General features: G+C 45.4%; 1 protein-coding gene across 1 annotated transcript in view; it reads left to right on the top strand.

Moving 5' to 3' along the window:
• Positions 1-8,686: 8,686 nt before the first annotated feature.
• LOC120027091 (zinc finger protein 704-like) overlaps positions 8,687-21,876 on the top strand; it is a 71,927-nt gene continuing 58,737 nt past the window's right edge. The window contains exon 1 of the mRNA XM_038971930.1: positions 8,687-9,578. Within this exon, the coding sequence (XP_038827858.1) occupies positions 9,201-9,578 (378 nt within the window). The 5' untranslated portion in view covers positions 8,687-9,200. The remainder of the gene's footprint in view (positions 9,579-21,876) is intronic.

The following is a 21,876-nucleotide window of genomic DNA, read 5'->3' as shown; positions in this document are numbered from 1 at the left end:
TCTCATTCAGCCCACTCTAATAATGAGACGTAGCACCCTCTCATTCAGCCCACTCTAATAATGAGACGTAGCACCCTCTCATTCAGCCCACTCTAATAATGAGACGTAGCACCCTCTCATTCAGCCCACTCTAATAATGAGACGTAGCACCCTCTCATTCAGCCCACTTTAATAATGAGACGTAGCACCCTCTCATTCAGCTCACTCTAATAATGAGACGTACCACCCCCTCATTCAGCCCACTCTAATAATGAGACGTAGCACCCTCTCATTCAGCCCACTCTAATAATGAGACGTAGCACCCTCTCATTCAGCCCACTCTAATAATGAGACGTAGCACCCTCTCATTCAGCCCAATCTAATAATGAGACGTTGCAACCTCTCATTCAGCCCACTCTAATAATGAGACGTAGCAGCCTCTCATTCAGCCCACTCTAATAATGAGACGTAGCACCCTCTCATTCAGCCCACTCTAATAATGAGACGTAGCACAATCTCATTCAGCCCACTCTAATAATGAGACGTGGCACCCTCTCATTCAGCCCACTCTAATAATGAGACGTAGCACCCTCTCATTCAGCCCACTCTAATAATGAGACGTAGCACCCTCTCATTCAGCCCACTCTAATAATGAGACGTAGCACCCTCTCATTCAGCCCACTCTAATAATGAGACGTAGCACCCTCTCATTCAGCCCACTCTAATAATGAGACGTAGCACCCTCTCATTCAGCCCACTCTAATAATGAGACGTAGCACCTTCTCATTCAGCCCACTCTAATAATGAGACGTAGCACCCTCTCATTCAGCCCACTCTAATAATGAGACGTAGCACCCTCTCATTCAGCCCACTCTAATAATGAGACGTAGCACCCTCTCATTCAGCCCACTTTAATAATGAGACGTAGCACCCTCTCATTCAGCTCACTCTAATAATGAGACGTAGCACCCTCTTATTCAGCCCACTCTAATAATGAGACGTAGCAGCCTCTCATTCAGCCCACTCTAATAATGAGACGTAGCACCCTCTCATTCAGCCCACTCTAATACTGAGACGTAGCACCCTCTCATTCAGCCCACTCTAATAATGAGACGTAGCACCCTCTCATTCAGCCCACTCTAATAATGAGACGTAGCACCCTCTCATTCAGCCCACTCTAATAATGAGACGTAGCACCCTCTCATTCAGCCCACTCTAATAATGAGACGTAGCACCCTCTCATTCAGCCCACTCTAATAATGAGACGTAGCAGCCTCTCATTCAGCCCACTCTAATAATGAGACGTAGCACCCTCTCATTCAGCCCACTCTAATAATGAGACGTAGCACCCTCTCATTCAGCCCACTCTAATAATGAGACGTGGCACCCTCTCATTCAGCCCACTCTAATAATGAGACGTAGCACCCTCTCATTCAGCCCACTCTAATAATGAGACGTAGCACCCTCTCATTCAGCCCACTCTAATAATGAGACGTAGCACCCTCTCATTCAGCCCACTCTAATAATGAGACGTAGCACCCTCTCATTCAGCCCACTCTAATAATGAGACGTAGCACCCTCTCATTCAGCCCACTCTAATAATGAGACGTAGCACCCTCTCATTCAGCCCACTCTAATAATGAGACGTAGCACCCTCTCATTCAGCCCACTCTAATAATGAGACGTAGCACCCTCTCATTCAGCCCACTCTAATAATGAGACGTAGCACCCTCTCATTCAGCCCACTCTAATAATGAGACGTAGCACCCTCTCATTCAGCCCACTCTAATAATGAGACGTAGCACCCTCTCATTCAGCCCACTCTAATAATGAGACGTAGCACCCTCTCATTCAGCCCACTCTAATAATGAGACGTAGCACCCTCTCATTCAGCCCACTCTAATAATGAGACGTAGCAGCCTCTCATTCAGCCCACTCTAATAATGAGACGTAGCACCCTCTCATTCAGCCCACTCTAATAATGAGACGTAGCACCCTCTCATTCAGCCCACTCTAATAATGAGACGTAGCACCCTCTCATTCAGCCCACTCTAATAATGAGACGTAGCACCCTCTCATTCAGCCCACTCTAATAATGAGACGTAGCACCCTCTCATTCAGCCCACTCTAATAATGAGACGTAGCACCCTCTCATTCAGCCCACTCTAATAATGAGACGTAGCACCCTCTCATTCAGCCCACTTTAATAATGAGACGTAGCACCCTCTCATTCAGCTCACTCTAATAATGAGACGTAGCCACCCCTCTCATTCAGCCCACTCTAATAATGAGACGTAGCACCCTCTCATTCAGCCCACTCTAATAATGAGACGTAGCACCCTCTCATTCAGCCCACTCTAATAATGAGACGTAGCACCCTCTCATTCAGCCCACTCTAATAATGAGACGTAGCACCCTCTCATTCAGCCCACTCTAATAATGAGACGTAGCAGCCTCTCATTCAGCCCACTCTAATAATGAGACGTAGCACCCTCTCATTCAGCCCACTCTAATAATGAGACGTAGCACCCTCTCATTCAGCCCACTCTAATAATGAGACGTAGCACCCTCTCATTCAGCCCACTCTAATAATGAGACGTAGCACCCTCTCATTCAGCCCACTCTAATAATGAGACGTAGCACCCTCTCATTCAGCCCACTCTAATAATGAGACGTAGCACCCTCTCATTCAGCCCACTCTAATAATGAGACGTAGCAGCCCTCTCATTCAGCCCACTCTAATAATGAGACGTAGCACCCTCTCATTCAGCCCACTCTAATAATGAGACGTAGCAGCCTCTCATTCAGCTCACTCTAATAATGAGACGTAGCAGCCTCTCATTCAGCCCACTCTAATAATGAGACGTAGCAGCCTCTCATTCAGCCCACTCTAATAATGAGACGTAGCACCCTCTCATTCAGCCCACTCTAATAATGAGACGTAGCACCCTCTCATTCAGCTCACTTTAATAATGAGACGTAGCACCCTCTCATTCAGCTCACTTTAATAATGAGACGTAGCAGCCTCTCATTCAGCCCACTCTAATAATGAGACGTAGCACCCTCTCATTCAGCCCACTTTAATAATGAGACGTAGCACCCTCTCATTCAGCCCACTCTAATAATGAGACGTAGCACCCTCTCATTCAGCTCACTCTAATAATGAGACGTAGCACCCTCTTATTCAGCCCACTCTAATAATGAGACGTAGCAGCCTCTCATTCAGCCCACTCTAATAATGAGACGTAGCACCCTCTCATTCAGCCCACTCTAATACTGAGACGTAGCACCCTCTCATTCAGCCCACTCTAATAATGAGACGTAGCACCCTCTCATTCAGCCCACTCTAATAATGAGACGTAGCACCCTCTCATTCAGCCCACTCTAATAATGAGACGTAGCACCCTCTCATTCAGCCCACTCTAATAATGAGACGTAGCACCCTCTCATTCAGCCCACTCTAATAATGAGACGTAGCAGCCTCTCATTCAGCCCACTCTAATAATGAGACGTAGCACCCTCTCATTCAGCCCACTCTAATAATGAGACGTAGCACCCTCTCATTCAGCCCACTCTAATAATGAGACGTGGCACCCTCTCATTCAGCCCACTCTAATAATGAGACGTAGCACCCTCTCATTCAGCCCACTCTAATAATGAGACGTAGCACCCTCTCATTCAGCCCACTCTAATAATGAGACGTAGCACCCTCTCATTCAGCCCACTCTAATAATGAGACGTAGCACCCTCTCATTCAGCCCACTCTAATAATGAGACGTAGCACCCTCTCATTCAGCCCACTCTAATAATGAGACGTAGCACCCTCTCATTCAGCCCACTCTAATAATGAGACGTAGCACCTTCTCATTCAGCCCACTCTAATAATGAGACGTAGCACCCTCTCATTCAGCCCACTCTAATAATGAGACGTAGCACCCTCTCATTCAGCCCACTCTAATAATGAGACGTAGCACCCTCTCATTCAGCCCACTTTAATAATGAGACGTAGCACCCTCTCATTCAGCTCACTCTAATAATGAGACGTAGCACCCTCTTATTCAGCCCACTCTAATAATGAGACGTAGCAGCCTCTCATTCAGCCCACTCTAATAATGAGACGTAGCACCCTCTCTTTCAGCCCACTCTAATACTGAGACGTAGCACCCTCTCATTCAGCCCACTCTAATAATGAGACGTAGCACCCTCTCATTCAGCCCACTCTAATAATGAGACGTAGCACCCTCTCATTCAGCCCACTCTAATAATGAGACGTAGCACCCTCTCATTCAGCCCACTCTAATAATGAGACGTAGCACCCTCTCATTCAGCCCACTCTAATAATGAGACGTAGCACCCTCTCATTCAGCCCACTTTAATAATGAGACGTAGCACCCTCTCATTCAGCTCACTCTAATAATGAGACGTACCACCCCCTCATTCAGCCCACTCTAATAATGAGACGTAGCACCCTCTCATTCAGCCCACTCTAATAATGAGACGTAGCACCCTCTCATTCAGCCCACTCTAATAATGAGACGTAGCACCCTCTCATTCAGCCCACTCTAATAATGAGACGTAGCACCCTCTCATTCAGCCCACTCTAATAATGAGACGTAGCAGCCTCTCATTCAGCCCACTCTAATAATGAGACGTAGCACCCTCTCATTCAGCCCACTCTAATAATGAGACGTAGCACCCTCTCATTCAGCCCACTCTAATAATGAGACGTGGCACCCTCTCATTCAGCCCACTCTAATAATGAGACGTAGCACCCTCTCATTCAGCCCACTCTAATAATGAGACGTAGCACCCTCTCATTCAGCCCACTCTAATAATGAGACGTAGCACCCTCTCATTCAGCCCACTCTAATAATGAGACGTAGCACCCTCTCATTCAGCCCACTCTAATAATGAGACGTAGCACCCTCTCATTCAGCCCACTCTAATAATGAGACGTAGCACCTTCTCATTCAGCCCACTCTAATAATGAGACGTAGCACCCTCTCATTCAGCCCACTCTAATAATGAGACGTAGCACCCTCTCATTCAGCCCACTCTAATAATGAGACGTAGCACCCTCTCATTCAGCCCACTTTAATAATGAGACGTAGCACCCTCTCATTCAGCTCACTCTAATAATGAGACGTAGCACCCTCTCATTCAGCCCACTCTAATAATGAGACGTAGCAGCCTCTCATTCAGCCCACTCTAATAATGAGACGTAGCACCCTCTCATTCAGCCCACTCTAATACTGAGACGTAGCACCCTCTCATTCAGCCCACTCTAATAATGAGACGTAGCACCCTCTCATTCAGCCCACTCTAATAATGAGACGTAGCACCCTCTCATTCAGCCCACTCTAATAATGAGACGTAGCACCCTCTCATTCAGCCCACTCTAATAATGAGACGTAGCACCCTCTCATTCAGCCCACTCTAATAATGAGACGTAGCACTCTCTCATTCAGCCCACTCTAATAATGAGACGTAGCACCCTCTCATTCAGCCCACTCTAATAATGAGACGTAGCACCCTCTCATTCAGCCCACTCTAATAATGAGACGTAGCACCCTCTCATTCAGCCCACTCTAATAATGAGATGTAGCACCCTCTCATTCAGCCCACTCTAATAATGAGACGTAGCACCCTCTCATTCAGCCCACTCTAATAATGAGACGTAGCACCCTCTCATTCAGCCCACTCTAATAATGAGACGTAGCACCCTCTCATTCAGCCCACTCTAATAATGAGACGTAGCAGCCTCTCATTCAGCCCACTCTAATAATGAGACGTAGCACCCTCTCATTCAGCCCACTCTAATAATGAGACGTAGCAGCCTCTCATTCAGCTCACTCTAATAATGAGACGTAGCAGCCTCTCATTCAGCCCACTCTAATAATGAGACGTAGCAGCCTCTCATTCAGCCCACTCTAATAATGAGACGTAGCACCCTCTCATTCAGCCCACTCTAATAATGAGACGTAGCACCCTCTCATTCAGCTCACTTTAATAATGAGACGTAGCACCCTCTCATTCAGCCCACTCTAATAATGAGACAATACATTCTCAACAAGCAGCAGAGAATTCCTTACCATCGTCTTTCATTGTGGTGACTGTCTCCCAAATGGCACACCTATCTCCTATGTGGTGCGCTACTTAGGGCTCTGGTCAAAAATAGTGCACTATGAAGGCATAGGGAACCGGTTGTCATTTGAGATACATCCATAAGATTTCGTCTGGCTTCCTGTGTATGCATGTAAATATTTTATGACCATAAATGGAAAATATTAAAACATACAGTATATAACAAGTAAATGTGTTTTTTTTTATTCATGAAGAAAGCTCTCAGAAGAGAATGGTGTTTTTATACGTTTAAGCTGCTACATTGATTGGCTATTTGCAACAGTATTGCATTTATTGTTTGTACGTCTGGTTTGTCATGTTAGCTGTAAAACAGGCTCATATGCAGCATTAATACATGCAAAATAGTTGTATCTGGGTTTTTATCTGGGTGGAAATGGTGTTAGGCCTACTCTGACCAAAAGATGGAGAAGTATTACAGTAGGTAGCACTTTCATTTCACAGCAGGCCTACACATTCTGAGGAACTGAAAGGGAAATATCCAAAGCACTGCTAGACCCCACTTATACTACACTGCATGACCAACAGTTTGTGGACACCTGAACATCTCATTCCAAAATCATGGGCATTAATATGGAGTTGGTCCCCCCCTTTGCTGCTATGATAGCCTCCAATTTTTTGCGAAGGCCTTCCAGTAGATGTTGGAACATTGCTGCGGGGACTTGCTTCCATTCAGCCTTACGAGCATTAGTGAGGTCGTGCACTGATGTTGGGCGATTAGGCCTGGCTCGCAGTCGGCATTCCAGTTCATCCCAAAGGTGTTCGATAGGGTTGAGGTCAGGGTTCTGTGAAGGCCTGTCAAGATGTCAAGTTCTTCCACACCGATCTTGACAAACCATTTCTGTATGGACCTCGCTTTGTGCACGGGGACATTGTCATACTAAAACAGGAAAGGGCCTTCCCCGAACTGTTGCCACAGTTGGAAGCACAGAATTGTCTATAATGTCATTGTATGCTGTAGCATTAAGATTTCCCTTCACTGGAACTAACGGGTCTGAACCATAAAAAACAGCCCAGACCATTATTCCTCCTCCACCAAATTTTACAGTTGGCACTATGCATTCGGGCAGGTAGTGTTCTCTTGGCAACCGCCAAACCCAGTTTCGTTCGGCGAGCCGTTGTTGCTCCTAGACATTTCCACTTCACAATAACAGCACTTACAGTTGACCTGCTCTAGCAGGGCAGAAATAGTTGGAACGGTGGCATTCTATGATGGTGCCACGTTGCAAGTCACTGATCTCTTCAGTATGGCCATTCTACTGCCAACGTTTGTCTAAGGAGATTGCATGGCTGTGTGCTGTGTCAGTAACTGATGTGGCTGAAATAGCCGAATCCACTCATTTGAAGGGGTGTCCACATATATCAGGTATTCTGTTTAGTTGGCTTCTTAGCCTACCCAGTTGAAACAGTGCCTTATAAAGTGCAACCAATTATTGTTGTAGCTCACTTGGATAGGCTTATGATCATTTCACCCTAGAATGTGAATCTTGCTTGATTTTGTGTGACTATGGCGATGGAGAGATTTCTGACCCATTTTTTCTGAAAGTCATCATCAAATGAATTACTTCATTATTATTTGACCCTGCTGGTCATCTATGAACATTTGAACATCTTGGCCATGTTCTGTTATAAGCTCCACCCGGCACAGCCAGAAGAGGACTGGCCACCCCTCATAACCTGGTCCCTCTCTAGGGGAGTTTTCCCTAGCCACAGTCAAATCAAATCAAAGTTTATTTCTCACGTGCGCCGAATACAACAGATGTGCCTCTACATCTGCATCGCTTGCTGTTTGGGGTTTTAGGCTGGGTTTCTGTATAGAAATGTAATTTGCACACACTGTATATAGACTTTTCTATTGTGTTATTGACTGTACGTTTGTTTATTCCATGTGTAACTCTGTGTTGTTGTCTGGTCACACTGCTTTGCTTTATCTTGGCCAGGTCGCAGTTGTAAATTAAAACTTGTTCTCAACTTGGTTAAATAAAGGTAAAAAAAATAAATAAAAAAATAGCACTTTGTGATATCGTCTGATGTAAAATGGGCTTTATAAATACATTTGATTGATTTGGTTGATTACTTGATGCCTTATAGACCCAGGAGCAATGCTTTTACATAATGGCTTTCATAGCTCCTAAAATAATACTTTATGTAGGCTAAGCCAAGTGTACAGAATAATACAGGGCTTAGATTTGCTTTCAAAACGATAGGCTAAACGGTTGATAGAGAGATAGTAACACCGGCTTCTCAACAAGCCATACTGAGCCTGGCTGGTTTAAGTTTTTATTTTCACTACATTCTCCCTCCTTTTCTCCTCTTCTCTCCATCCTTGCGTCATTGTTTTGAATGGAGTATCCTTTCCGGATTCATTTACCTTCTGTTGGAGCGAAACTGACACAGAAAAAGGAGCGTAGCCCAGTGGAGGCGTGTGCTCTGCGGACCAATGGGAGCTCGAGTCGGCCGCTGGACCGCACATGTTTATAGGCAGCATTCCGCCGGTAGAGACGCTGGCTCGTGGCATTCGGCTACGAACTGGATTTTCTCAAATCTGGATCCGGAGTCACTTTACGCGGATATTTCAGCGAATTTCATCCTGTCAGACGGCAAACCGGTGTAAAATATGTGTGAAACTTGAATTATATTTCGGGTAGACCAACATTTATCGTTTTGTTTGTATATTGGCAAAGCCATTTTGTTGGGTTTAAAGATTGCTGTACAAATGTCATTGTCGGTCCGAGAGTATTTGGCTGTTCCGTCTTTTTGTGCTTTCTCGTGAGTTTAGAGGGGACAGTCAGGAAAACAAACAGATCGAACGAAGAAAGATCGATAGCCGGTCGGTTGAAGAGGTTATTTGGCGGGGAATGACTCGCTTTCATGCATTCCTTAATCGGTGCTTGTTGCTTTTCCTACACATATTAGTGCTTTCGTATATCATTCGTTTTGAACCGTGGTAGCAGCAGAGTATAGTCTATCCGCTTCGGTGTTGTGTTTTAATGTCCATGTTTACAATATCAATTTTAGCTTATTCGACGTTCATCGATAGATATTTACCGCTTCAAATTCGGTGTTAAACATTTATCGCTATGCATACGAGGCGTTTGGTAAAGCGTTCGATCCTGGGGAGCCGAGTGTTTACGCCGAGTCCGACAGGGGACGGGGCTCCGTTGACAGGAGTGGTACAGGCTGTCAAGCAGCAGGAAAACAGAGACGTTTTATCCGGACCCCGGCGTAACGTCTACATGGTGTTAATGCAAGACGGAAGCCTGAAAGAATTCTCAGAGGACGAGATAGCCGTGGGCTTCAACCAAACGACGGCGAAAGGACCGCTCAGATCGAGCTTGAAGGTGTGTGTGACTGTGTGTGTGTGTGTGTGTGTGTGTGTGTGTGTGTGTGTGGCCGGGGAGCCTGCTGTTATTGTTGTTCAGCGGTGTTTTGCAGCGTTTAATCGCTTCGTGCACAGATAGAGCGGGAACATTTGATCAAATAACATTTTATTGGTCACATGCGCGGACTACACCAGGTGTAGACTTTACAGTGAAACAAGTGTTACACGCATTGTCTGCCGCTGCAACAAGCCATTTCAATGACAGTAACACAACCAGAATAATCCAGGTGATTTTTTTTTTCTGTTATGGTGCTGATTGAATGTTAACAATGGACTGTCAACATATTTATCTTCACATACAGGAGGACAAAGGGGTTCCTGTTGAATGAATATGATAGGGCCAGCGCAGTGTTTACATGACCTAGCTAGTGGGTGGGTAGCCGAGGCAAACAACACACGCTCTGTAGCGTTGATGTAATAAACCGGTCCCAGATTGTACACAATGGCAATTCATCAATATTGACCTGTCATTGCATTGAAATATGTCAAATTATAATGTATACATTTCTGTAACAAGTAGTTGAAAATCTGTTGAATTGTAGGATAACTCATTTAGAATAAAATAGCATATGTCATATTTTATGCCACGCTGGGTTGGACGTTGTCTTCCTAAATATCAATGTGGATTTTTTCCTGTTATGAGAGTGAATTAATTGCCTGCATTTGAAAGTTCCAGCCTGATGGTGTCTTAATGGTTTCACAACAAAGATGGTCTGGTGAGGCTGTCTGCCTGGCGGTTCCTTATGAACAACAACTACTAGGAAAACAGCTCCTGTTATGAGAGGGGAATGCATGTGGCTGTTGGATAACACTGCGTTTTTAAATAATATACTGTGATGCATTGTGATATATTTAAGAGGTGTGTGTTGTTACATTTTCAGGATAACAAGCAGGATTATTATATCATGTATCTTGTGTTATTGTGAATGTAGCCTATAAATACGTATTTGGGGATTGATCCAAGCATGTTCAGTGACTGGAATGCACAGTGAACAAAACAGGCATATGCAAGAATTATATCTTCGTAATGGAACGACAGAAATGCAAGATGTCGTGGTGCCTCTATTCATATTAGAGGCCACGATTATGATTTTTCAACGCCGATACCGATTATTGGAGGACCAATAAAAGACGATACCGATTATTGGAGGACCAATAAAAGACGATACCGATTATTGGAGGACCAACAAATGTCGATGCCGATTATTGGAGGGCCAACAAATGTCGATGCCGATTATTGGAGGACCAATAAAAGACGATACCGATTATTGGAGGACCAACAAATGTCGATGCCGATTATTGGAGGGCCAACAAATGTCGATGCCGATTATTGGAGGACCAATAAAAGACGATACCGATTATTGGAGGACCAATAAAAGACGATGCCGATTATTGGAGGACCAATAAAAGACGATGCCGATTATTGGAGGACCAATAAAAGACGATACCGATTATTGGAGGACCAATAAAAGACGATACCGATTATTGGAGGACCAATAAAAGACGATACCGATTATTGGAGGACCAATAAAAGACGATACCGATTATTGGAGGACCAATAAAAGACGATACCGATTATTGGAGGACCAATAAAAGACGATGCCGATTATTGGAGGACCAATAAAAGACGATGCCGATTATTGGAGGACCAATAAAAGACGATACCGATTATTGGAGGACCAATAAAAGACGATACCGATTATTGGAGGACCAATAAAAGACGATACCGATTATTGGAGGACCAATAAAAGACGATACCGATTATTGGAGGACCAATAAAAGACGATGCCGATTATTGGAGGACCAATAAAAGACGATACCGATTATTGGAGGACCAATAAAAGACGATACCGATTATTGGAGGACCAATAAAAGACGATACCGATTATTGGAGGACCAATAAAAGACGATACCGATTATTGGAGGACCAATAAATGTCGATACCGATTATTGGAGGACCAATAAAAGACGATACCGATTATTGGAGGACCAATAAAAGACGATACCGATTATTGGAGGACCAATAAAAGACGATACCGATTATTGGAGGACCAATAAAAGACGATACCGATTATTGGAGGACCAATAAAAGACGATACCGATTATTGGAGGACCAATAAAAGACGATGCCGATTATTGGAGGACCAATAAAAGACGATGCCGATTATTGGAGGACCAATAAAAGACGATACCGATTATTGGAGGACCAACAAAAGACGATGACGATTATTGGAGGGCCAACAAAAGACGATGCCGATTATTGGAGGGCCAACACATGTCGTTGCCGATTATTGGAGGGCCAACACATGTCGTTGCCGATTATTGGAGGGCCAACACATGTCGTTGCCGATTATTGGAGGGCCAACACATGTCGTTGCCGATTATTGGAGGGCCAACACATGACGTTGCCGATTATTGGAGGGCCAACACATGTCGATGCCGATTATTGGAGGGCCAACACATGTCGATGCCGATTATTGGAGGGCCAACACATGTCGATGCCGATTATTGGAGGGCCAACACATGTCGTTGCCGATTATTGGAGGGCCAACACATGTCGTTGCCGATTATTGGAGGGCCAACACATGTCGTTGCCGATTATTGGAGGGCCAACACATGTCGTTGCCGATTATTGGAGGGCCAACACATGTCGTTGCCGATTATTGGAGGGCCAACAAATGTCGTTGCCGATTATTGGAGGGCCAAAAAAAAGACGATGCCGATTATATATATAATATATATATATATAAAAAAATATATATATATATCAGTGGGGAGAACAAGTATTTGATACACTGCCGATTTTGCAGGTTTTCCTACTTACAAAGCATGTAGAGGTCTGTAATTTTTATCATAGGTACACTTCAACTGTGAGAGACGAAATCAAAAAATCCAGAAAATCACATTGTATGATTTTTAAGTAATTAATTAGCATTTTATTGCATGACATAAGTATTTGATCATCTACCAACCAGTAAGAATTCCGGCTCTCACAGACCTGTTAGTTTTTCTTTAATAAGCCCTCCTGTTCTCCACTCATTACCTGTATTAACTGCACCTGTTTGAACCCTAAGTCTAAATATTTCTGTTACATTGCACAACCTTCAATGTTATGTCATAATTATGTAAAATTCAGGCAAATTAATTACTGTCTTTGTTCAGATGAAATGGTCTTCACACAGTTCGCAACGAGCCAGGCGGCCCAAACTGTTGCATATACCCTGACTCTGCGTGCAATGAACGTAAGCTAATGTACACAATTTCCCTAGTTAATATTGCCTGCTAACATGAATTTCTTTTAAATAAATATGCAGCTTTAAAAATATATACTTATGTGTATTAATTTTATGAAAGGCATTGATGTTTGTGGTTAGGTACATTTGTGCAACGATTGTGCTTTTTATTTTTTTTTGTTAAATCATCACCCGTTTGGTGACGTTGAACTAGGCTGTGATTCGATGATAAATTAACAGATTATATGCAGCGCAGGACAAGCTTGTTAACCTAGTGAAGATTGATTGTTTTTTATATGATAAGTTTAATGCTAGCTAGCAACTTACCTTGGCTCCTTGCAGCCACAAGGTCCTTTTGACACTTCACTCGCGTAACAGGTGGTCAGCCTGCCATGCAGTTTCCTCGTGGATTGCAATGTAATCTGCCATAATCGGCGTCCAAAAAGGCCAATTACCGATTTAAAAAAAAATAATGAAAACTTGAAATCGGCCCTAATTAATCTGCCATTTTATAAACAAGCACTTTAATTTTATAAACAAGTATTTTATAAACATTATGTATAGCCCGAATGTAAACATGTCTAATACAGGCCCAGAGAGTAATGTAGTTAGGCATAATGCTATCTTCATAATGGAACTACAGAAATGCAAGACATCATAGCCAGGGCTTCCTAGCTATGCACAACCACATTTCATAATAGCCTTTCCATTTATAGTCAGAATGTAACACTTTTTGAATGATTATCTCTCTAACAGCATGGTAGCTTCCCTCAGCATGGCACTCCAGTGTTGTGGTGCTCGGTTTCCAGACCACATATTGAGTGTCTGTCTTGTCTATGTGTCAGATACATTTTTACTCGGGCTGTGGCGGTCACGAAATTTCGTCAGCCGGTGATTGTCAATCAAATAACCGTCTGTCTCACGGTAATTGACCGTTAATTAACAAACACATTTAGCATCTCCTGGCTTCCACACATTGCCTAAAAGCTATTTTAAAAAAGTATAGTAAATCCATGTATAACAGCCTACACCTTCACAATAAATCCATTATTTATTTTAGACAGGTCTAAAGAAGCATGATAGGAAGAAAATGTATATTTCAGAATAGCATATTCTGAGTTGTCCTTATGTTAGGCCCTGGTGTGGCTATGCCAAATGGCTGTGGGCTACACTAGTTCATTTAGCAGACAAGATTTGCTTATAATTCCGTGGAATTATTTTATAGTATGAAGAATACAATTGCACAAGACTGAAGAAAATATTTATATTTTATTCAAATGATTTGAGGGAGTGCTGCTATTCTGTGTTGAGCGGTTAACAAATAAATAGGTTCTCCTATATGCTCAATTTAAAGTTCTTAGTGTAACTTTAGTTCTACAAACGTTTTCTGGTCTTGGTCTCACCCCCCCTCCGGTCTTGACTCTGTCTCGCCCCCCCCCCCCCCCCTTCCAGTCTTAGTCTGATCTCGAACACAACATTGTCAATCTCCATAAAGTAGAAAGACAAGATGTGGACAGAATCATGGGGCAGAGGCGAGGAGGGAGGAAGGAGGTGTGAGAGATGTGTAACTGAAGATGGTCACATCGCCCAGAAAGCAGCTGCTGTAGCAGCCGTAGTAACAGAGCGTGGCTCAGAGAAGAATCTGGAGCTCTGGCTAGATGCCCAGAATGTCAAATAATCACCATGCTTTTGGGGAGGAGGAGGGGAGGTGGGAGAAAGCCACTTGTTGACTTGTTGTGAGGGAAGGAGGAGGGGATGGATGGAGGAGGGGGGGGTGGAAGAATGGCAATTGTTCACTTGTTGTTGTGAGAGGAGGGGATGGATGGAGGGAGGGGATGGATGGATGGATGAGGGTGGGAGGGAGGAGGGGATGGATGGATGGATGAGGGTGGGAGGGAGGAGGGTAGGTGGGAGAATGCTAATTGTTCACTTGTTGTTGTGAGACAAGGAGGAGGGTATTGATGGAGGGGATGGATGGAGGGAGGGAGGAAGGAGGGGAGGTGGGAGAATGCCACTTGTTCACTTGTTGTGAGAGAAAGAGGAGGGGATGGCTGGAGGGGGGAGGGGATGGCTGGAGGGAGGAGAGGATGGATGGAGGGAGGAGAGGAGGGAGGGGAGGTGGGAGAATCAAATCAAATATATTTATATAGCCCTTCTTATATCAGCTGATATCTCAAATGCTGTACAGAAACCCAGGCTAAAACCCCAAACAGAAAGCAATGCAGGTGTAGAAGCACAGTGGCTAGGAAAAACTCCCTAGAAAGACCAAAACCTAGGAAGAAACCTAGAGAGGAACCAGGCTATGAGGGGTGGCCAGTCCTCTTCTGGCTGTGCCGGGTGGAGCTTATAACAGAACATGGCCAAGAATGACACTTGTTGTTGTGAGGGGATGGATGGATGGAGGAGGGTAGGTGGGAGAATGCTAATTGTTCACGTTGTTGTGAGGGAGGGGATGGATGGAGGGGGGAGGTGGGAGAATGCCACGTTGTTGTGAGGGAGGGGATGGAGGGGGGGGGGGAGGGGGGGAGGTGGGAGAATGCCACGTTGTTGTGAGGGAGGAGGAGGAGGAGGGTAGGTGGGAGAATGCCACGTTGTTGTGAGGGAGGGGATGGATGGATGGAGGGAGGAGGAGGGTAGGTGGGAGAATGCCACGTTGTTGTGAGGGAGGGGATGGATGGATGGAGGAGGAGGGTAGGTGGGAGAATGCCACGTTGTTGTGAGGGAGGGGATGGATGGAGGGAGGGAGGAGGAGGGGAGGTGGGAGAATGCCACGTTGTTGTGAGGGAGGGGATGGATGGATGGAGGAGGAGGGTAGGTGGGAGAATGCCACGTTGTTGTGAGGGAGGGGATGGATGGATGGAGGGAGGAGGAGGGGAGGTGGGAGAATGCCACGTTGTTGTGAGGGAGGGGATGGATGGAGGGAGGGAGGAGGAGGGGAGGTGGGAGAATGCCACGTTGTTGTGAGGGAGGGGGGGGATGGATGGATGGAGGAGGAGGGTAGGTGGGAGAATGCCACGTTGTTGTGAGGGAGGGGATGGATGGAGGGAGGGAGGAGGAGGGGAGGTGGGAGAATGCCAGTTGTTGTTGTGAGGGAGGGAGGAGGAGGGGAGGTGGGAGAATGCCAGTTGTTGTGAGGGAGGGGATGGATGGATGGAGGGAGGAGGAGGGGCGGTGGGAGAATGCCAGTTGTTGTTGTGAGGGAGGGAGGAGGAGGGGAGGTGGGAGAATGCCACGTTGTTGTGAGGGAGGAGGAGGAGGGGAGGTGGGAGAATGCCACGTTGTTGTGAGGGAGGGAGGAGGAGGGGAGGTGGGAGAATGCCACGTTGTTGTGAGGGAGGGAGGAGGAGGGGAGGTGGGAGAATGCCACGTTGTTGTGAGGGAGGGAGGAGGAGGGGAGGTGGGAGAATGCCACTTGTTGTTGTGAGGGAGGGAGGAGGAGGGGAGGTGGGAGAATGCCACTTGTTGTGAGGGAGGGAGGAGGAGGGGAGGTGGGAGAATGCCAGTTGTTGTTGTGAGGGAGGGAGGAGGAGGGGAGGTGGGAGAATGCCACTTGTTGTGAGGGAGGGAGGAGGAGGGGAGGTGGGAGAATGCCACTTGTTGTGAGGGAGGGAGGAGGAGGGGAGGTGGGAGAATGCCAGTTGTTGTTGTGAGGGAGGGAGGAGGAGGGGAGGTGGGAGAATGCCAGTTGTTGTTGTGAGGGAGGGAGGAGGAGGGGAGGTGGGAGAATGCCACTTGTTGTGAGGGAGGGAGGAGGAGGGGAGGTGGGAGAATGCCAGTTGTTGTTGTGAGGGAGGGAGGAGGAGGGGAGGTGGGAGAATGCCAGTTGTTGTTGTGAGGGAGGAAGATTTGGTGTTGACGACCAAGTGCCATTATGGGTGGAGACAAAGACGTATGACGTTGTTGATTAATATCAGACCCTAACTGAAGCTGTTGGGCTGGAGTCACTGACTCTCTTTGTTCACCAGCAGTCTGCTCCTCGTTGGTTGGTTTGCCACCGTTTGCCTGCATGTCACACGGGGCCAAGTTTAGATTAGTTCATGATGGATGCTAATCAGATGCAAGAGAGAGTGAGGCTGGTTCGGTTGACGTGCGGCGTGTTGCTCTGCCAAAAGCATTCACCAGGCAGTGTAGCCAAGGCAAGGCCTCCCCCTCCTTCCTTTTAGATATGGATCAACACACGTCGTTTTTGTTTAGAGCGCTGCCAGAGGAGGGCTGTGTTGGTCTTTAGAGATGGACTTATCAGTGTCCTGACTGACTGCTGCATTTGTATTGGTGGTCTTTAGAGATGGACTTATCAGTGTCCTGACTGACTGCTGTGTTTGTGTTGGTGGTCTATAGAGATGGACTGATCAGTGTCCTGACTGACTGCTGTGTTTGTGTTGGTGGTCTTTAGAGATGGACTTATCAGTGTCCTGACTGACTGCTGCGTTTGTGTTGGTGGTCTTTAGAGATGGACTTATCAGTGTCCTGACTGACTGCTACGTTTGTGTTGGTGGTCTTTAGAGATGGACTTATCAGTGTCCTGACTGACTGCTACGTTTGTGTTGGTGATCTTTAGAGATGGACTTATCAGTGTCCTGACTGACTGCTGTGTTTGTGTTGGTGGTCTATAGAGATGGGCTTATCAGTGTCCTGACTGACTGCTGTGTTTGTGTTGGTGGTCTATAGAGATGGACTTATCAGTGTCCTGACTGACTGTTGTTGCATTTGGGTGTCGTAAGCCGCAGTGAAGTGATGATTCAGAGAATGAGATCAACACGGTTCACTAGGCTACAGCACCAGACACATTGAGTGTTTTAAACCAATCAATTACTGCATAGTTACTGTGGTCCTGATCGTTTCCCCTGATCCGTGTTGTGTTTAGGCTACGGTGGTTCAGCTGTAGTAACATAGTAGTAACATGTAGTAACATAGCATACTGTAATAATATTGAATGCTCTGGCTTGCTATGTAAGCAAGTATTTTTTGGTCTTTACCTTGGAGCAAAGCCCTCCATTAGGTAAATTGTTGACTCTATGTACACACAGCCTGTCCCTAACCTTATCCATGTAAATCTACTGTATTCTACAAATATAGCTTTTTCCAAGATTTAAATCCTGGAATAGCACTGTAGGCCTATGGGCTATTTGATGAAAGTTTAATCTGAATACATGTGATAAAATATCTCTGTGTGAACAATACAGCACATGAGTTGAATAAATCCCATTAGGATGAAACCAAGTATACCATAACTCCTGAGCTATTGACAATTTATGATGCATAAAATCATCTTTACCTTTGGCCTACTAAAGGGGTGTGTGTGTGTGTGTGTGTGTGTGTGTGTGTGTGTGTGTGTGTGTGTGTGTGTGTGTGTGTGTGTGTGTGTGTGTGTGTGTGTGTGTGTGTGTGTGTGTGTGTGTGTGTGTGCGCTTGTTAAATAACTTACATTATTCATCTACTGAATTTAAGAGCTGCAAGACACAATAACCCCACACAAAACTCTTATGACACATGCAACTCAACTCACACTTTATGGTCGATTTGGCTCGTTCTGCATTTTCCTGCTATGCATGAAATATGATCATTCATATGGCTGTGAAAGAAAGCTTTAGAGATTTGTTTTGGTTCTAGTCAAATAACTGGTCAGGGTAACAGTTCATCTTTCTCTTAATACAGATCCTTTATCTTGTTGTTTGACTCAAGTCCTGTTTTCAGAAATGCTTTCTCACCCCGTTGAAGTCTACTCAGCCAGGTTCTTATAGAGAATAATTCACATTTTATAACCTATATATAACGATTCATTGATAGGCCTACGTATCGTTTGCCGATTTCAAATGTTTAAGATTGCATCAGTCCCCGGACCTCAAACCCATCCAAATGTAGTATGCTTTGTCAGAGAATCGATTTAAAAGTTACAAATCGCAGATTCACTGAAATGATTTGCTCATATTACTTTCTTTCTACCTTCTGAAAATTACATCTCATCTTTTGTGACAACTGACGCGTCCTCCTCTTCAGTGTTGAACTGCATGTAACTGTGTTGACAGTCATTGATCTACAAGTCATTTAGTGTATTGTCATCAATGCGCTGTTGAAAATGGTGTTTTACTGGAATGAAAGTAAGCTAAGCTACCGGAGACACAACTCTCATCTGGCTATAGGCTACCCGCTGAACGAGGCTTACAATGGATTTTATTTCCATTGTTCAGGTTCACCATCAGCAATAGTTTTTGTAGTTTTGCTTGAAACTAATCAGTGTATATGGTCATTTTTAGATATACAGAGCCGGACTACCACATTTGGGGCCCTGGGGCACCGATCTCCAATGTGCAGTTTTATAATGCTATTCTACACATTTTGTTATGAGGCTAAGAGACAATGTTGCAGTTTTAAAGATAATTTTCTTCTTTCCACACATTTTGTCACGAGGCTGAGAGAATTTCATAACAATGAATGGTCATTTCATAACGATGACAGCAATCACTTTGCGAGGCGCGTGGTCAAAGCAGGAGGAGAAAAGAAGCTCACTACACTTCCAAACGGTCAAAACCATTCGATTTTGAGATGGGGGGTGAAAACCAGAGTTTTGCTATGTATTCATTGGCTATGTCATAGCTCATTTGTAAATGCTAAATATTGCTAATTACTAGTGCAAACAATTCATCTGCAAAAAAAGTTAATTAGTGGGTCAGGTGATTTTGAAAACCAAAGTGTGGTGACAAGAAAACAAGCTACATTGCCCCCCTAATTTGATAGTGGTACAGGGGTGGTAGATGCCTAGTCTCCCTTGTGGCTCAGATCAGGTGCCGACATTAGTATACACACCATAGACAGACATTATGTATACACACACACGGGCTGCAGCAGTTTTGAATTTAAATGGAAAATTAATGTGTTTGTGCAGCAAATGTCAGTACATCAAATTGTATCGCATTGAAATGAATCTCATCGATTCGTGCTCTAATCAAGCAGAATCGCACCAATTCGTTTCAAACTAAAACGTATCGTTTCTGTATCGTATCGGAGCCCATGTATCTAGATACGTATCCAATCGTCTTGAAAGGGAAAAATGCACATCCCTAATATTTGACCTCCTGAATCGAAGTAAATTTGAAACCTGTTCAAAGCTGTGTGTGTGTGTGTGTGTGTGTGTGTGTGTGTGTGTGTGTGTGTGTGTGTGTGTGTGTGTGTGTGTGTGTGTGTGTGTGTGTGTGTGTGTGTGTGTGTGTGTGTGTGTGTGTGTGTGTGTGTGTGTGTGTGTGTGTGTGCTTTCGATTGACTGGGTGTTGGCTGTAGTTTTCTCCAGTTGAGAGATAATCGTGTTCCAGTGTGTTTTGGAAATGATGATCTCGATCCCACTGTAAGGCTGTATGGGCGTATTGTCCTTTCAACCCTCTGCTGGTGCACTCACCCTCTCCTCCTGGCCTCTCTTCTTGGCCTCTCTTCTTGGCCTCTCTTCTTGGCCTCTCATCTTGGCCTCTCTTCCTGGCCTCTCCTTCAACCCTCTGCATGGTGTGTGTTGATGTCTTTACTAACAGCCGCACAAAGACAAGTGTGTGTGTGTGTGTGTGTGTGTGTGTGTGTGTGTGTGTGTGTGTGTGTGTGTGTGTGTGTATACACACTATTGCTGTGCCCAGCTGAGTTGTTTAGTAGCAAGTGGAAGTGCTGCATTTTGCTTCGCCTCACATTATTGTTACTGCGGGAAGTTGTTTCCAGAATGTCAAGGGAGATGCTTTCTTATGCAAAACAAATGACCTGTCATCACCACTGGATCACTGCACTAGCCAGTCAGTCAGCTAGAGCAGCCACCTTCACACAAACGAAGCGGACTGACTTGGAAAAACTCCCTAAAAAGGCAGGAACCTAGGAAGAAACCTAGAGAGGAACCATGCTCTGAGGGGTGGCCAGTCCTCTTCTGGCTGTGCCGGGTGGAGATTATAACAGTACATGGCCAAGATGTTCAAATGTTCATAGATGACCAGCTGGGTCAAATAATAATAATCACAGTGGTTGTAGAGGGTGCAACAGGTCAGCACCTCAGGAGTAAATGTCAGTTGGCTTTTCACAACCGATCATTCAGAGTTAGAGACAGCAGGTGTGGTAAAGAGAGAGAGTCGAAGGCAGCAGGTCCGGGACAAGGTAGCACGTCCGGTGAACAGGTCAGGGTTCCATAGCCGCAGGCAGAACAGTTGAAACTGCAGCAGCAGCAGGTGGACTGGGGTGGACTGGAGACAGCATGGAGTCATCAGGCCAGGTAGTCCCGAGGCATGGTCCTAGGGCTCAGGTCTTCCGAGGGAAGAGACAGAAGGTTAGAGGGAGCATACTTAAATTCACACAGGACACCGGATAAATACTCCAAATATAACAGACTGATCCTAGTCCCCCGACACATAAACTATTGCAGCATAGATACTGCAGGCTGAGACAGGAGTAGTCGGGAGACACTGGCCCCGTTCGATGATACCCCCGGACAGGGCCAACCAGGCAGGATATAATCCCACCCACTTTTCCAAAGCACAGCCCTCACACCACTAGAGGGATTTCTTCAGAACGCCAACTTACTACCCTGAGACAAGGCCGAGTATAGCCCACGAAGATCTCCCCCACGGCATGAACCTGAGGGGGGCGCCAACCCGGACAGGAAGATCACGTCAGTGACTCAACCCACTCAAGTGATGCACCACTCCTAGGGACGGCATGGAAGAGCACCAGTAAGCCGGTGACTCAGCCCCTGTAATAGGGTAAGGGCAGAACATCCCAGTGGAGAGAGGGGAACTGGCCAGGCAGAGACAGTAAGGGCGGTTTGTCACTCCAGTGCCTTTCCGTTCACCTTCACACCCCTGGGCCAGACTACACTCAATCATAGGACGTACTGAAGAGATGAGTCTTCAATAAAGACTTAAAGGTTGAGACCGAGTCTGTGTCTCTCACATGGATAGGCAGACCATTCCATAAAAATGTACCTCTAAAGGAGAAAGCCCTGCCTCCAGCTGTTTGCTTAGAAATTCTAGGGACAATTAGGAGGCCTGCGTCTTGTGATCGTAACGTACGTGTAGGTATGTACGGCAGGACCAAATCAGAGAGATAGGTAGGAGCAAGCCCATGTAATGCTTTGTAGGTTAGCAGTACAACCTTGAAATCAGCCCAAGCCTTAACAGGAAG

This window comes from Salvelinus namaycush, chromosome 32, assembly GCF_016432855.1.
Source record: "Salvelinus namaycush isolate Seneca chromosome 32, SaNama_1.0, whole genome shotgun sequence".
In the NCBI taxonomy this organism is placed as follows: Eukaryota; Metazoa; Chordata; class Actinopteri; order Salmoniformes; family Salmonidae; genus Salvelinus; species Salvelinus namaycush.
This window is presented reverse-complemented; position numbering and strand designations above follow the sequence as displayed.